The sequence below is a fragment of the Rhea americana genome, unplaced genomic scaffold (assembly GCF_003343005.1).
Source record: "Rhea americana isolate MKP2758 unplaced genomic scaffold, rheAme1 scaffold_328, whole genome shotgun sequence".
NCBI classification, from domain to species: domain Eukaryota; kingdom Metazoa; phylum Chordata; class Aves; order Rheiformes; family Rheidae; genus Rhea; species Rhea americana.
The window spans coordinates 530220-544416 of record NW_028186455.1 but is presented as its reverse complement, the minus strand read 5'-3'; the positions used below and the strand labels follow the sequence as shown (position 1 = coordinate 544416).

Sequence of the window (14197 nt, the reverse complement as noted above, 5' to 3'; positions counted from 1 at the left end):
TCCTAGGTCTCCAGCATTTTGTATTTTAATTCTGTTCTGTGGTATTTTTTCTTTTCTTTTTTTTTTTTTTTTTTTCCTTTTTTTTTTTTGTTTTTTTTTTTTTTTTTTTTTTTTTTTTTCTCCTCTTAACCTACTAGGGACTTTATTGACGGGCACACTGATAACCTAATAGCAGAATTACAGTTAGAAAAATCTCTTAAACATCATGAAGATGTTACAAGTGAAATTGAATGTATAGAGAAGACACTTCTGAAACGACGAGCAGAGCTTAGAGAAGCAGACAGGCTACTTGCAGAAGCTGAAATAGAACTTGAGAGCACACGGGGAAAGGTAAGTAATGCCACAACTCTTGAGTGCAGAAGGATTTCTGTTTTCTGTGTTACATTAAGATTGTTTTAGGCAGAGGAAATGTCTGTTTAAGGGAAAAGGCAGGCAGAGATCATTTAAAATTCTTAAGAGCTGCATGTTTGTGTGCAGAATTAAAAAAAATGTTTATAGCAAAGCTACTTTCCCTATCAATTTTTAATTTCAGTTAATTCTAGTGTACAAGACTGTTTTCTCTGGATAGGTGTTTCCCATGTTTTTTTTTTTTCTCCTTTTAAGTACCTTTCTTTGAAAATAAGCATTTGGATGACCTATGCTGGAAGGAAATGCTTCAATCCTTGCCAAAGAGAAGGAACCTTTTCTGTTCCAGGCAAGGAGAGAAGAAAAGGTTCCAGCTTGTTAGTATGCAGAGAGAGGGCTCAGCTGGAATATTCAAGCAGCTATTGAATTCAAGCTGGGAGGAGGTCGTCTTTGGACAGCTAGCCTGCAGGTTATAGATATGGAAAGAGTAAGAGGATTGATGGGAATCTATTGTTTCAATAATCTTCAATTTTTGCTCTAGACCAAAGATACTATTCAAAAGTACAATCATGCGAAACAGCATTTGTTCCGTACTGAAACTGAGGCAGAGGAGCTAGAGCGAAAGGCTCAGGAAGTGGCTGTTAAACTTGTGAAAGCAGATCAGCAATTAAGGTACACTGTTTTGGGGGTCTTTTGTGAATTCGTATTGAATGGGTTTGAGGAGAAAAGCAATGTTTTTTCAAATACCAAGATACTGCTTTCAGAGAAGAAGAGCTGTAAAAATGTTAACCTAAAAAGCCATAAATGCTTCTTTAGGATATTACAGGCAGATACAAGGGATTTAGAACAGCATAAGATTGAACAAGAAGGTATCTTGAAGGAAATCAACAAAGTGGTGTCTGCAAGAGATTCTGAGTTCCAGTCATTAAACCAGAAGATAGAAATGCTGACTGAAAGGTATTTATTTTTAACTTACCTTAAGCACTTGCTGAAGAAAGACTTCTTCTGAACCATGCTTTTATCCTCACTGTTAGTCTTCAGAAACTTCAAGGAGATATTCAAGTTGCAGAAGGTAGTGAAGAACATCACCTCCAAGTCCTTAGAGAAGCAGAAAATATTCTTCAAGGCAAGAAAACTGAACTGGAAAGACTGAAAGATCAGGTAAGGCATATTTAATTAACTCAAGACTTTTAGTTTTGTTAGTTTTCACCTGATTAGATGCTGAGAAGAGTCTTTTGTTCTAGACTGCCTTGTCTGAAGGATTTAATTCATAGGTTTATTTTTACTCTCTGTAATTTGACTTCTTGTTTTGTCTTGTAAAAAGTATGATTTCAGCCTTGCCAACACTTCTGCATAATAAATATTATTTCATGGTTCTCTTTGACAGTTCTTACCACATTTCAGAGTAAAAAGCTTAACACTGAGGTACAGGGCTGCAGTGTCCATGTCAGAACTTGGTCTGTAGTGCTGGTCTGTAGTGCTGGGCTTATTATACAGGCCTAGCAAATGAAGTCCATTGCTCTGGTGAGAGGCTTATGTGTATTAAACTTTTTTTAAAATTAGGAGGAGGAATCTCTCTGGCAGTGGGACAGTGTGTTATGAAGGAGGTTTGGATTTCTTTTATTTTTCTCCTACATAGCTATAGAAAAAGACTCCTAATGCTTGTTATGTTAAATTTCTATATTGTAGATTACTGCTCAGCAACAAGAGTTGCTTCTTCTGGAGCAACAGCTGAGTCAAAGAAAAGAGGAGCTGAATGTCCTTCAGGATTGTATTTCTCAAAAGAAAAGTGATCTTAAAGAAGCTCTTCGAGATGGGGAGACTGAAGCAAATGAAAAACGACGCCAAATAAGAGTAACTTTTCCAAATAAATTTTCAGTTCATTATACCTTGGTTAAGAATAGGAAAAGAATGGAAGAGAAGTATCAAAAAGATCCCACAAAAATTTTATAAATCAGTTTTGCTTTCTGCCACCTCTCTAAAACCCACTGAAAAAGGAGAACAAGAAAGTTTTTAAAGTCTTTGGTGTGCCTAAGAGCTTGACCAGATGCAGAATTAAGAGATAGAACCCTCTTGTTTCAATGATACTTGCAGAGCTGGTCCCTTGAGCACCTGAACAAAATTATATAAAGTAGAAGTCTCCAATGAATGYAGTTACAACTTACTGTTGCTGAGGCAAGCAGTTTTTAAAGAAAATCAGTTTTTGATCAGTTTGTGTAAGATGCAACAGAAGTGACATAAGCCAGCTGTTTTTCTCCTTCATTCTCATTTACCTCTTCAAAAGAGAGTCTACTCACTTTGTGGAAGAAAGGTTTTACTTAATCCAGACTCTCAGCACTGAAATAATGAAGAATCAAGATTAACTGCTTTTTTTCCTTATTGTCTGGCTTTCTCTTTTAAGGCCTAGCTATGGTTCATTTGAAGGAATGTCATCAGTCAGGCTTGTAGATCACAATCTTTACTAGCTTACTACTTCAGGTTGTCAGCATAAAAGGCTTTAAACTAAATATTGCATCATTTTTGTTTGTTTACACAATTAACTGTAACTATAAATCCTTGAATGAAAGTGATCAGAGTAGTGTTGACAATATGTTTATGTGTGTATATATATATATGTGTGTGTGTGTGTATAAAATACAATTTTTAAAATTTATCTTACAAATTTTTAGGACTTAGGTTTAAAGAAAAACTGTATTTACAGGACAAAATAACAGCATTTGTTGTAACACTGGCATATTTACATAGGAAATAAGATCTCTTCTGGAAGAGCTGAATGTTGAGAGGAAAGAACTAGATGTCCAGATTAACGAGAAAAGAGCACAGCTTTTCTTCATAAAGAAGGATATTGGAAAAGAAGAGGAAAATCTTGAAGGAATACTTGGGCAAATTACCAAGCATAAGATGGGTATATTGTGGCTTTATTACATATTATTTTGTGCAGATCAAAAAGAAATGCACTCTAAACTCTTAGTTATGTATCTGCAGCCTGCCTTTCCTCACTGCTTTTTAAATATTGTAAATGACTGCAGTGCAAGAGTGATTTCTGTAATTCTCATAGCTTGTARAGAGCTGATTGGTGGTTCTTGCTTGTGCTGAGACTGTTCTATGCTGCTTTGTATTTGTAATTGCAATTTTTCATTCCACAGAGAAACATAAATCAGCAGTAGGAACTAACTGATCAACTGATCACACAACTGAGATGCACACTAGCACTATGTGGTTAGAAGACATTAGCCAGTTGTGCCACACTCACAGAAGAATTAAATATCTGGGTGCCCAGGGGTACAGAGGAATCTTCTTAGAAGAAATTTTATGTTGTTGAATGGTAGAAAATACTGTCTTCTGTAGCTTGCAAATTACTTTCTCTGGAAATACTTTATTTCATGTTTTGGGACAGAATATCTGACTGTCTAGGGAACAGGAAGAGCAGGAGACATAGGGACCTGCAACTTGCTAATAGAACATTAGATACAAGACCTGGTGTGTTTGGCACACAGCAGTTGAAAACAGGGATCGGCTGTCTTTTTTTTTTTTTTTTTTTTTTTTTTTTTTTTTTTTTTTTTNTTTTTTTTTTTTTTTTTTTTTTTTTTTTTTTTTTTTTTGCAACTAGAAAGCATTTCATGTGCTTGTAATAGTAACTTTGGGTTTCTTTCCTCTTACTAGAACTGAAACATGTTCTGGAAATGCTGCAGCTTGAAAATAATGAACTTCAAGGTCTGAAACTACAACATGACCAAAAGGTTAATGAACTAGAAAAGATTCAAGTTGCAGTTCTAGAAGTAAGTATTTCTTCTATAGTTAATATAGTAATTGGAAAAAATTTCTGCATTTTCTGTGATTCCATTAAGATCTGGTAACAAAGTCCCCATATTTTTAAATCAGTCATCTTCCTGTCTGATTTCAGTTTATCATGGAAATACCTTAACATCTGCTGAGGCCCTTTAAACTGATAGGGTTTTTCTGTACATATAAGGGAGAGAGGGTGGAAAAGAAAGAAAGGTTCATGTGTGGCTGATGAATATTGCTTTCTGAATGTTAAAATCCAGATAAGAGCCTCTATAGAGACTCTTATCTTGTTATCACACAAATAGTGAGTACAGAAGGCAACTTGTTAACTCAACTGGATGACATTCTCTGTCACTAAAAAGGTATTTCAGCTCAATAGTCTCTTCTCTTTTTGAGAAGTAAACATTCAACCTGCCTACATGTAGGCAGAGAGATCAGCAGAATCCTTTCAGCAGCCTCGGAAGAACTAAAGGATTGTTAGGTCAAAGAGCTCAGGATAACCCTCTTTTACTCAGAAATGTGAGCTCCAGAAAACCCAACATACTTTTGCTAAGAGACTATTAGAAGAGCATTTAAGCTGTCTTTACCTCTTCTCTCTGCACTCTTTCTGTTCAGGTCATTGAGGAGGAGGAGCTAGTTAGTGTGTTAGTACTTTATTCTATAACCACTCCTGAAGTAGCTTCCTTACTGCATTATCTGAGCATCTCAAAGCCCTTAATGTAGCAATTCTTTCAAAACCTGTGTGATGAAGAGATGTGCTATTTCTTTTGTGGATGGGGGAAAAATCAACAAGTTAAGCTATGAACAAGAAATTGAATCCTCAGCTTTCAGGCCTCATGGTTGTATTAAGTTGTTGCCTGAACCTTTATCATAAATATATTCATATTTTTGGTGCTTTTTACTGCATTATAACAGGGGTAACTGGTTAGATGCAACTATATAATATCCTTTATGATCTTTGAATTAAAGGTATTTGTATTGCTGCATCTAAAGATGTTAATAACTTTTTCTTGACCACGTAAATCTGTTGTGCACACTGTTGTCTTCCACAGGAAAAACTAGAACTGGAGAATATTCAGCGATTATTTCAGTGTCAGCAAGRAGAAGCAGATTGGCAGAAACAACGACTTGAGAAAGACCGTCAAGAAAATGAACACCTGGTTTCTCAAATGCACACTCTGCGAAATAACATTGAATCTTTGAATAAAGAAAAGCAAAAGCTTGAAGAAGGCTGTCAGAGTTTGGAAGACAAGTTGTCACAAACTAGAAGGTAGAGGTGTATATACGTGTGTGTGTGTGCATGCATGTGTATACATATATATATATATATATATATATACACACACTTTTCCTCAAAGATCAGAAGAGCCTTGAATGTCCATTTATTATCATAATTAAAAATACATTTCTAACTGTGGTGCCCAATCATATTGCATATACTGTTTCTTGTATCCTGTGGAGACTTTAAGAACTTCTACAATGGACTTACAGAAGATATTCAGATATTCAATATTGAAATTGATAAACACAACAGTATTTGTAATACTGTGACAATGCAATAAGATATTATGAGAAGCAAAATGTTAAGTCTTAGAATGAGACAACTGTTTTGTTCTCATGACTACTAGATAGCATCTCTTTGAACTCAAAAAAAAATTATGGTAATATAACTGTTTTTAAAGTGTCCTCATTAAATACTTTCAATAAAGTGAGAATAGGCATTCACATTTTACAGAGATTTGACTGCTACTGAAGATAGCAGCAGAACTGCATTGTCCAATATAGAGAAGATGGAAATGGATGTAAAAAAACTGCAGCAGGAGATAGATCTACTAAACAAGCACAAAAAATCACTGAGTGAAGACATCATTGTAACACAGAAGCATCTTCAAGGTAAAGATCATTTTAAAAATCTTTTAAAGATACATTATATTTTAATACAATTTGTATTAAAAGTCAGTGTGTACAACTGTCCTGCATGAAGCTGAATGTTCTGATATGCTCAGCTATCTAAAGACAGGCTGTATTTAGCAAGTAAATTTGAAATTGTTTTTGTATTGTTTGTTTATGAAAAGCAAGAATTATATTTGCATAGTTATTTCACATATGGTTTGTTGCAGATGAAGGTTTGTTTCATTAAATAAATATTTTTCTAGGAAAAAAGGAAGAATTGGAAACTTTGAAAGGAGAATTAAATGACTCCAGACAACAACTTCAGCTGCTTGAACAGGTTAGGTTTTGGTGAAATACATGCTTGTTTTAATGTAGTGAGTAGACTGAAACACAAAAACAATGGATGATTCTTATCACAGCAGTTTTTGTCTGTTTACATGTGATAGTACATCACCTCTTCCTCCTCCAGGCATACTAGCTCAAAATTGGACATTCATAGAGCTAATCAACAATAGAAGTTTATTTCCTTTTCCTGAGTTTGGAGCAATGTGGAGTGCAGTAAACATTTACTCGTCTGAGTTTTGTTTTGGGTTTTCTGTTTTTATACATGGATGGGAGTGGCAAACTGTCCTGGATGCTCCTATTCAGAGTATTATTTCTGAGTTTGAGGTGTTTTTTTTGTTTGTTTGTTTTTGTTTTTTGTTTGTTTTTTTCCTGTGGTGGTAGAGGAATTATTGCCAAGAATCCTGGAAGGGCAAAAACACCCTGTAGGTGGATTGTTAAGGGAGGGCAGGGGGATGCACAGCCTTTACTTTGGTGCCTTTTAGCTTTTTATCTGGTAGCTCCTACTGTGTTAATTTTTTCAATGGCTGGTTTAAGTAGAAGGTAATATTCAATATGAATAAGGGTGAGAACTGTTATTTTTATCAGCTAGTTTTGTCACTCGATACATGTTTTATGTTGCAGGACTTGAAAAATAATACAAGGCATCAGGATGAATTGCTTAGAGAGCAGGCGACCCTGAAAGAAGAAATCCTGGAATGTTTGAAGAAACGTAAGGATTGCCAAGAGAGACAGAAAAAGAGGGAGAACCAATTGCAGCAGCTTCAGAAAGAGATTCAAGAGAAGGAGACAGAACTAGCCCAACAAGAAGCGGTAATGAGTCTGCAGACCTGTCTCACTTTTGCCTTATATCTGAAAATAATGTAGGCAAAAAAATATTGGGTAGAAGTTTAAGAATAATATACTAGTGCTTTAAGAAACATGAAGCCTCATTTTTAGAGGAATGCAGTAGAAGAAAAGCTTCAACGTTCAGGAATATTTAAATGAAAATTAGCATGTTGCAACAAAGAATGGTTTGGGGTTTTTGGTTGGTTGGTTTCCTTCCTAGCAGGGCCATCTTTACTGAAATGGTAACTAAACTGCTGTAAAATCAGCAGTGATCACTCAGCATGCAAAAAGGGCAAGCGTAGAATTCACACAGCCTGACTGTGCAGTGTTGTATCTTGGCTGCTTGTGTGGCTGATGTGAGGGAGGAAATGGACTAGTACAAATATTTCTCTGCACTTTGTCAGCTGCCAGCAGCTGGATATAGTTCAGAGAACCTCTTTCCATACTTCTGATTTCTCTCAGGAAATGTGTGAGCTGTGTAGTGTACCTGAAATGATAAAAATAAATTTTAACTATTTTGCTTTAAATTCAACTCCAGCATTATTTCAGAATTCAAAAACTAAGCAGACCAGTTTCAGGTTGGTCCCTCTTGACAAAGGGAAAAAGTGAGGAAACTATTAAAAAATACAGAAAAGTAAAAATTGTTGAAATAGTGGGTTTTTTTCCTAGTATCAAGATATTTGAGTTCCCTTTTTAGATTTCTGCTGCTTTTACTTTTCTCTAATGTCTTTTGGTGATAATATTTGTTCTCATTGAGCTGGTATTAGGTAAAACTTGGTGGTGGGTTTTTGTTTTTTTTTTTTTTTGGGGGGGGTGGGCAGATTCTTCATCGCCTCAAGCAAGATTCAGAGTATGAAGGAAAAAAAATGGAAGAATGTACTGCTAAACTGCAAGATCAGAAACTGCTATTGGAAAAGGAGCTAACAGATCAACAAAAAAAATTGGAACAGGCAACAGCAAAAGTAAGACTGGCAGAAGAAAAGATCAGGAAGCTGGAAAAGGAAGAATCCTGGTGTGCAACACTTGAAGAAACAGTCAGAAAAAGCAGTAAGATGTATTACATAAATTATTGTTACTACATATGAGTCCTAAGTCTAATTAACACAAACACTTCTGTTGGCTTTATCTTGCTTAGCTTTTAATTGAGCACCTAAAATGACTCTTGATCCTTATATTGGTTTATTCAAGTAATTGAAATTCTATAGTGAACTGATTGTTCCTTCCCTTCCCTTCCCACTGTGTCCCAGTGTGGGGTTTTCTTTTATTTTCTTTTTTTTTTTTTCCTACAAACCATTACTCAGAAGACTAAAGTTTTTGAAAATACCTAATGTATATGAAATATGACAAGATATTTGCATTTCCACTAACCAGAATTATTTTTTTAAAAAAAAAACAATTGCAGAACATCAGGTCTCAGAAAAAGAATTACAGTTACAACAAAAGAATAGAGAAATTGCATCTCTTCAAAAAGAACTGGAACTTTCAAAGTCTGAGCTAAAACATCTCCAAGATCAGCTAGCATCAGAGAGGAAAAAAGCACAAAAGCAAATCTTGAGTCTGAAAGAAGCAATCAAAATGCAGAGGACCCAGCTGGAAAAAGAACTGCATGCAAGTCCTGTCTCTTATTTATGTATTTGTTCATTTTTAATGGCAAAATGATAGAACAGCACTTTCATTGCCRGGGGAACAAAAGTAATACATTAATTCTAAGATGCAATTTGAAGCAACCAAAATCTGGTATTTTTCAAAGTGTGTTGCACAGTATCTGCCCAGTTACTCCTATTTAATACTGCTGTGTGTTCTAACTTAAAGAAATTGTGTTCTGTGTGGATTCTCTGCATTCCTATTCTGAACTGGGTGCCCACAGTGAAAGACAATCTTTCTGAAATTTTCCTAGGAAAAAAAGTATGAAAATAACTGTTTGCAGAATGACATAGCAGCTGTTGAACAAGTAGCACACAGTAACCATGAACGAGCAAAACGCCTCATTAAGGAGCTTGGCCTAATCCAACGGGACTACATGGATCTCCAAACACAGGTAAAACTGAGAAGCCAAATACAGATTGGTTTAAGGGAAAGTACATCTTCTGGGCAGGTTTATACTGTATTGATTTTGAATCTCCTTCAGTTCATTGTTTCACAGTTGGCAGAAATACACCTATTTACAATTGCTATGCAGTTTTCCAAGCCTGGAAGTTACGGTTTGTTAATGATCAGACAGCTCAGTAATCCTTGCTTAACTGACTTGGGTTGGTTTGTTCATTTTTATGTGCTGAGTTCTGAGTAAGGACTGCCAAGCTCTAAAGCAATATTTCATTTCTCAGATCTCGGAGGCCAAGGCAGAGCGGAATAGTTACTTTCCCATGATTTGATGGGGAATTGCAGGCACTGTTTAGACTAATTCAAATAGTGAAGAGGTCAACCCCTCTCCCCCAGTAAATCAGTAAAAGCAGACAATGTGTTTTAGAGGAGGCATGGGAGTCCTAGCTATTTATTAGAGCCAGTTGAATTTGGATGCTCCTAAGATAATTAGCAAATGCACTCATTTGCTAATTAGCATCTGCGTGTCAGCTTGTTTTAGGCAATGCCTCAGTCAAGAATTAATTAGGAGTCTGTCTCCTGTTTACATTAAGCTTTGCTCACAGGAACTTAGCATAAGCAGAGTCATAGTTTATGCAAATCACTAAATGTTATCTAAGTTCAAAGCTACTCACTATGCACTTAGTAACTTGTTAGTAGCAACCTGGTCAGCATTCTCTTGTTTTGTTAGTTTAAACTGACAGGTGACTCTGTATTGTTTGAATCCTATTTCTTAAATTTTACAAGGTTCTTCGGAAAATGTTGTTAGCAATTATGAAGCCTTCCAGGAAGAATCTGCATGCTCAGAATATGAATAAGTTTATTTTGAGTTAACAAGTTACTTCTGGTAACTTAGGTAGTTGCTTCTATTAACACTAGAAAGGCTTTATAGGCAAAGAAAACCAAAATTGGGAATGCATCTGCTCAGAGGTTCTATGATTCTAGACTGTAATTGTCAAAATGTAAACATCTTAGTAATAAGTCTTGTTCAGTAATACAGCAAAATCCCTCTGCCTTGATGTACTCGCAGCATGACAGCAAAGTGGTGAGACTGTGTTTTACTACTCTACAGGTTAAAACTCAAGCAGACCTGAAAAGTAGACAAAAGGAAATAAAGGATGCAGCAAAGATGCTTAAGCTAGAGACTGAAGATGAAATTAGTACAGGGCTTAAATCTTTAAGCCCATCATCACCAGAACTCCTGGAACATCTGGAAGCAGCTTTTGAAGTACAGGAAAGTCTGCGTGATAAATCAGATAACTTAGAGGAGACTGGTCCATTTGCAGCTACTGACAAAAGACTACTCTCACAGGAAGAAAAGCTCAATTTTTCTAAAGTCTTCTTAATGGTAAAATGCTTTTAAAAAGCAGCTGCTACTGCTGCTATAGCAGGGCATGTCAGTATTGGTACCCTTTGCAATGCTGCTCAATTGCTGAACGTGCTTTTGTTTCCAAAAGGATGAACAGTGGCGTGGAGAAGCTCTCCGAGAAAAACTGCAGCATCATGAAGATCGGTTGAAGGTGGCACATCTCTCTTCCCAGTCATGCTAATGGGTCCACTAGATCCCTTCTAAAATAATTTAAACAAGATTCTTCTCCAGCTCTTACGTATCCACTTGGTACATAATGACTAGCTACAGCGTATCTTTGGTCTTTTCTGTTAGGTGGCAATAGTAAAAGAGTGTAGAAACTGCAGGCACTATCAAGATAACAGTTCATCATGAATGGGTTTTATATGAGTACTTCAATAAGATTCCCTCAATGTATTAGCAACATGACAGACCATAATTCAGGAACACCCATGATTCTTACAAGTAGAAATAATGGCAAAGTTTAGTTAGAGCACATCTGTTGCTCTTTATTCAAGCAGTAATGTTAAAGGCTAYAGAAATACAGCTTATTTCTGACTTCAGAAGAGGTAAACTAAAGAATTAATTTGCAAAACCATTACCAGTTTGCTGTGGTTTACCAGAGCATCTAGAAATCAAGCCTTAAGGGATTTTAGTGTTAAAGCCATCAGACTTTTTTTTCTTAAACGCAGTCTTCAAAGTAACATTAATGAGTATAAATAGAACCAATGATTTATTTAGGCTCAACTCCGGCAATGCATGTCCAAGCAAGTAGAAGTATTAATCAGAGGAAAACAGCAAACAGAAGGCACCCTTCATAGCTTGAAGCGACAAGTTGATGCACTGGATAACCTAGTCAGCAGTACTACTTCAGAGTCACTGTTTCTAGCCCAAAGCTCATCAAGTCTCTCTCTTCGTGATGCTCTGAATTTAACAAAAACACAGGTAAATACTCTAATGTGTACAGAAATTCTGATTTTGAATTAACTATATTCTAGCTCATTATTAGTGTTTCATTCATACTCAGATGTCTTAAAGGCAACTGTATCTACTGCAGGGGGTTGGTAAACAGTGGGGAAATTATGCTGTACACTTTATTTACCAGACAGTTAGCTAACTTGTAGATGAAAATAGTAATTTTTTTTTCAAAGGTTAGATGTAAACTTCCCCTTATTCTTTAAGTAAGTCCAAAAAAATTAATCTGAATTGGCTTACTAAAGACACTGACATACTTTTTTTTTTTAACGGCTTTTTCTAGGCTGCTCTGACAGGACTTATTCACTCTCGTAGTAGGCGAGCAGGTATTTCAGTGGCATCTCAAACACTGCAATCTTATTCACAAGAAATTTCTCAGTAGAGCACAGAGGTAAGAGGCATACTTAAGTATCTGTTGCTCAGACTTCATCCTAGCTTGAACTCTGTACTGGCTTGTAAATATTTTTTTTTAACTGTAAGGCTTGTGGATTAAATGCACTTCCTTTGTCTTGCCTTTTCAAGTTGTTTAGAAATATGCATTTAAGAGCCAAAATAAGTTGTGTGAAAGCTTCTTCTAAGTGTTCAGATGACATGGGAATTATTACTCTGATTTTTTAATGTTATAGCATTGCTCTGCAAAACATTTCAATACCATTTTCCTGATTTTAATAACTTTAGATTACAGCTAGGAAGTGAGAAGAGGCAGGCATGCAAGCCTGAAAGTTTATGCTAATGGCTTTTCTAGCAGTTTAAAATATTTATTTTAGCAATAGCTGCTATATATTAATGTTCAGTAGAGAGAAGAAAAGCTTTAAGCTCATCCATAGTGGCATTAGGCACCTGCCAGCCCGCAGGGGCTTGTAGCACAGAAGGCATGCAGAGTCTCCATGCATTTCGAAGTGCCACTGCTGTGATGTAAGAAAAAGCTGATGTCATGCACTAGCCAGACTAGAGCATTGTGCAGCAAACCCTTAATACTGTTTTTTAGAAGTGCTGATCTGCACATGCAGCTGTACTCCTTGGAGCTGTGCCATCTTTCTACCACCTTTGAAGACTTCTACCTCGCTTTCTGGCCAACAAACAGCTGGCTACAGGAGCTACTTAATACTGTGAAGTTCATATATGATTAACTGAGCTTTACCTATAAAGACATTTCTCTTATCTGGGGTACTCTGAACTCCCTCTTTTTAAAAAGAGAGTTAACTATTGCTATTTAAATGTTCATATTTTTGGTCAGTTTTCACTTTGTAAGGAAAACTTGTAATAATGACAAAAGGGACAACTTTGTCAAATACATGAATGCTTTAAATACAGTTATTTTACATTATTTTCTTAAATAAACTTCAGTGACTTTTTTTTTTATGGTTCTCATTTATACTCATAATGCTAGGTGAGCCTACAGGGTTACAGCAGCCTAAGCAGCAGCTCTAAGAAACTGCCCCCCCTCAAACTACAGCATAAGTAAACAGATCCAGAGAATTACCAGCAGATTATTTCTGAGAGCAAATAACACAATCCACTAGTTTTATCTAGATACAGGTACTTTATTTACAAATATTTAGATTAATAGCATTGTTACATCAAATGAGGAGTACAGCAGTCCAAACAAATCCTTTCTGTGACAGAAATAAGACCTACTGTAACTTATTTTGGGAATAAAGGTATTGCACCTTAAACAAGCTGTAGTCATTATAGAATGTTTGCTGTACCCAAACTTCATTCCAGCAGCAGGTCATGGTCCCTGGGCAAACCCTTTGTGGTGCAACCTTCTTTTAAGCAGGATGCATTAGCTATAGATCTTGGAAATACCACTCTATTAGTCAAAAAAAAAAAAAAAAAAAAAGACAACCAGACAAACCAAAGGGACAGTGTACAAGTTACTCAGATCCTATTGTTTGCACATTCCAGTTTTGGCTTTTATTTAACATTGACTGTACAATACTCTGGTATCACTGTTTACTTACAAGTCTGAACATTGCAGAGTTTTAGTGTCTAGACAGGGATTTTGAGACTACTTTGTATTTTAAACACTGCAGTAAGACTAGAAGTTGGACATTTGATCACTGTTAAGCAGTTGCCCCCTTATAAGTTTAAAGCATATTTGATGTTTTCCAAGTGAAGCTTCATGTGAAATACAGTACTGCATGTAGAGCACACACAAATTTCAAACAAAACAGAAAACCCCTCATGTACTTTAACAGAATCCACATGTGCATGGTCACCACCTAAAAATCTCTTCTTTATACAAGCAGGATTATAGCTTGTATCATCCCATGAAGGATTTATTCCAAGTCTCTGTTTCTTCTTAATAAAAATTTAAGAAAAACCTACCATTGTATTGTTAAAAAATACAGAAGTAGTTAAAAATCCCTAGAGAGCACGTGTTCTTGACTGTCCAGTTCAGAATCTGACCAAAGAGTTACAGATATAAAAGCGTAAGATGTGCAAGAGAAACCAGCCTTTGTATACAATGCAAGGCAGGTAATGAAGCCAATAATGCAAAATGCTTACAGAAGAGAAAAGCAGGTTAGCACACTGCTGATTGCACAGAACAGGATTAATAAAATGGCATAGATATACCACAGTGCAAAGATGAAAGAC

General features: G+C 35.9%; 1 protein-coding gene across 4 annotated transcripts in view; it reads left to right on the top strand.

The window, feature by feature from the left end:
* The window catches only part of CNTRL (centriolin), a 37332-nt gene extending 23888 nt beyond the window's left edge, over window positions 1-13444 (top strand). Inside the window, exons 26-44 of one of the 4 annotated variants that reach the window (XM_085310837.1) lie at window positions 138-330; window positions 887-1017; window positions 1162-1302; window positions 1380-1506; window positions 2035-2199; window positions 3091-3250; window positions 4009-4124; window positions 5184-5401; window positions 5867-6024; window positions 6288-6361; window positions 6991-7179; window positions 8145-8241; window positions 8597-8802; window positions 9092-9232; window positions 10346-10621; window positions 10731-10793; window positions 11363-11566; window positions 11880-11987; window positions 12585-13444. In XM_085310837.1, coding sequence (XP_085166963.1) covers window positions 138-330; window positions 887-1017; window positions 1162-1302; window positions 1380-1506; window positions 2035-2199; window positions 3091-3250; window positions 4009-4124; window positions 5184-5401; window positions 5867-6024; window positions 6288-6361; window positions 6991-7179; window positions 8145-8241; window positions 8597-8802; window positions 9092-9232; window positions 10346-10621; window positions 10731-10793; window positions 11363-11566; window positions 11880-11978 — 2758 coding nt within the window. In that variant the 3' untranslated portion in view covers window positions 11979-11987; window positions 12585-13444. Of the gene's footprint in view, window positions 1-137; window positions 331-886; window positions 1018-1161; window positions 1303-1379; window positions 1507-2034; window positions 2200-3090; window positions 3251-4008; window positions 4125-5183; window positions 5402-5866; window positions 6025-6287; window positions 6362-6990; window positions 7180-8015; window positions 8242-8596; window positions 8803-9091; window positions 9233-10345; window positions 10622-10730; window positions 10892-11362; window positions 11567-11879; window positions 11988-12584 lie in introns of those variants that run through there. The other 3 variants (XM_085310836.1, XR_014896560.1, XM_085310838.1) reach the window with 3 other exon arrangements.
* The last annotated feature ends 753 nt before the right edge of the window (window positions 13445-14197 follow it).